The sequence below is a fragment of the Penaeus vannamei genome, chromosome 33, assembly GCF_042767895.1.
Source record: "Penaeus vannamei isolate JL-2024 chromosome 33, ASM4276789v1, whole genome shotgun sequence".
NCBI classification, from domain to species: domain Eukaryota; kingdom Metazoa; phylum Arthropoda; class Malacostraca; order Decapoda; family Penaeidae; genus Penaeus; species Penaeus vannamei.
In genome coordinates, this window is record NC_091581.1 from 20,254,197 (window position 1) to 20,256,696 (window position 2,500).

Sequence of the window (2,500 nt, forward strand, 5' to 3'; positions counted from 1 at the left end):
AGACAGTTTAGTGTAGTTTATGGTAACTTCTTCGTACTGCTGCATTAGTTCCTTACAGAGTTTCAGGGCATCTTCCCACATCTGAAATGATGAGTTTGTAACTATTATATGCAATCTCGGGGAAGGTCATGGCAGAAGCAATTAGAACAAAGTTTTCACAAACACAAATATATTTTCCATATCATACGATAAAGCCGTATCTCATAACTTCAGCCAGAGAACACTAAGGTACTATGAATATCTTTAACACTTTTTTAGGACTAGCCTACAAAATGTACAAAATTATCACTCAAAACCTAGATCCATTCGATGTCCCAGCTTTAAGAAAAAATTACAATGCAGAAGGGTTCTAAACATTATATTAGCACAAGATTCAATTCAACTAAACTACAAAATATGACTTACTTTTCCTTTGTCAAAGTAGCTAATAACTTCATTATAGAGTTTTTCTTTGAGGTCATCATGATACCCAAGATGGTGGTGAATGGGCGACCTTAGGGCAGTCTGCAGATCCTCATGGGTCCACTTAAGCAAGCTGGCATGCTGGAGGAGTGTGTAGCCAGCCTCAGTGTAATTATCACAGGCAAGGTGAAGCTCTGACAACTTGTAAACATATCGCAGGTATAACTCCTTCCGATTTATTTCAGAATAGAAGTCCTGAAATAGTCAAATTATTCTTATAAGTCATCTCCAATTTTTTGTTATATAATCATCATTACAAATACCAACTTCTTAACTTTCATAATCATAAACATTAATATCAGCTTGGATACAATCTTCATAAAAATAAATAAATAAATAAATAAAATAATAAATAATAATAATAATAATGAAAATAATAATAACAATGATGATGATGATGGTGATGAATAAACAAATGAATAAATACTACATCATAGAATTCAGTAAAAAAGACTGATGACGTTACCAAGAGATTGACAGTGCAGCTCATGCGTGTCTCAGCTGAATTATCTGGGGTGTTCATAATGGTCCGGTACTGCAGCAGCCGATCCATGAGCCTAGTGACTGTTTTGACCAGCTTCAGGCCTGGGTCCCTCATGGTGGCATGTTCTTCACAGAGAGCACCCACCATGTTTTGGAAGACCTCACGGTAGTGCTCATCTCCATGGCCTCCTTCCACAAGGTGGTCTAGCTTTTCTAGCATTTCATTCTCAAACTGTGGATGTAAAAAGGTTTGTTATTAATCATGGTTTCTTAAAACCAAGGAAACCAATCATTATCAATTGATATATCATCAATTTGAATACAAGTAAAATTTTTGAAATTCAGTCTAACATAAGAATTTTAATCTTCATTTGAAGTATAGTCACTTCTTTGGTTAATGCAATACATGCACATGTATTACAAAACAATAACTGAGGGATAGGCAGCAATTTGATCCTTACCTCAGTAAACTTCCCTTTAATCTTCTGTTTGTTGCGAGCCATGTCTGGAGGCCCATTTTTCCCTTGGTCGCGCTGGGAGTAGTACTCACACTGCATCATGTCAAAGAATATAGGTATGGTGGCCTTTCGCAGCTCCACATCAGGGATCATAGTCATCTCCAGGAAAGGTCCCACCATGCACTGTCCTCCACCCGAAGAAGCCACAAAGCGGATTTTGTGCTGACCTGAATTGAGGGAAAATCAGATTCAGACCGAAAAAAATAATGGGTATAAATATATAGCCTGTATGGAAAATTTGCTTTGAATAATACCATATAAATCATTCAGTAAAAGCGGAAAGTCATTCTTCCACAAATCATAACCACTTTCAAGTTTCAATAAAATAACATAGTGTCAATATTTTAAAGTATAAGGGAGTCCCCTATGCTTATGTCCTGTATTTCAAATAACCCTTCATTTTTCACCCTAATATTCATCCATATTAGATGGAGTTTAGAAACCTTTGAGGCATATATACAGTTTATCAAAATTATATGAAAAAGTGGCTTTGAATAATACTAAACAAATTCAATAAAGGTTAAATAAAAAAAATTCTGCAACATTAACCTCTTTCAGCTTGAATGAAAGTACATAAAGGCAACTGTATTAACCCATTTACCACAGGTATCCCATATATGAGACACCCGGAAAAATAAACATTCCTGGGCGTCCTGCCAGTTTGATGATAGATCGGAGCTTGTCCTCCGAATACGTCACGGGCCATGGCCCATAATCTGATTTTGTAGCTGCCCAGAAAATATTATTTTTGTTTTCAAAATATACCGGCGTTAGTGGGTTAATAAACCTCAATCTCGTACTCATGTGTTCTGTATTTCAATAAGCATTTAATTTCCATTTAATATAGACACAAAAGAATCACATAAAGATTATATTAAAATTATACTACTGAATATCATTATTATGGCAATTACTTATTGCCCTTATTTGACCTATGATAATCATACCAGAAAACTGGAAGAGTTCCCATATCAACTCACCTAAGCTAAACCATAAACTCTTGATCTCTATGGCTGTCTCTCTGCGCATGTCTCTGT

General features: G+C 35.6%; 1 protein-coding gene across 6 annotated transcripts in view; it reads right to left on the reverse strand.

Annotated features, from left to right (window-relative positions):
- mbc (myoblast city) overlaps positions 1 to 2,500 on the reverse strand; it is a 68,718-nt gene that overhangs the window by 33,874 nt on the left and 32,344 nt on the right. For all 6 annotated transcript variants that reach the window (XM_070145157.1, XM_070145162.1, XM_070145159.1 and 3 more), the window contains 5 exons: positions 2,444 to 2,500; positions 1,407 to 1,630; positions 929 to 1,177; positions 406 to 657; positions 1 to 81 (listed from right to left, as the gene is read on the reverse strand). The exon at positions 1 to 81 is cut by the window's left edge and continues 126 nt beyond it; the exon at positions 2,444 to 2,500 is cut by the window's right edge and continues 58 nt beyond it. In XM_070145157.1, the coding sequence (XP_070001258.1) occupies positions 1 to 81; positions 406 to 657; positions 929 to 1,177; positions 1,407 to 1,630; positions 2,444 to 2,500 (863 nt within the window). The remainder of the gene's footprint in view (positions 82 to 405; positions 658 to 928; positions 1,178 to 1,406; positions 1,631 to 2,443) is intronic.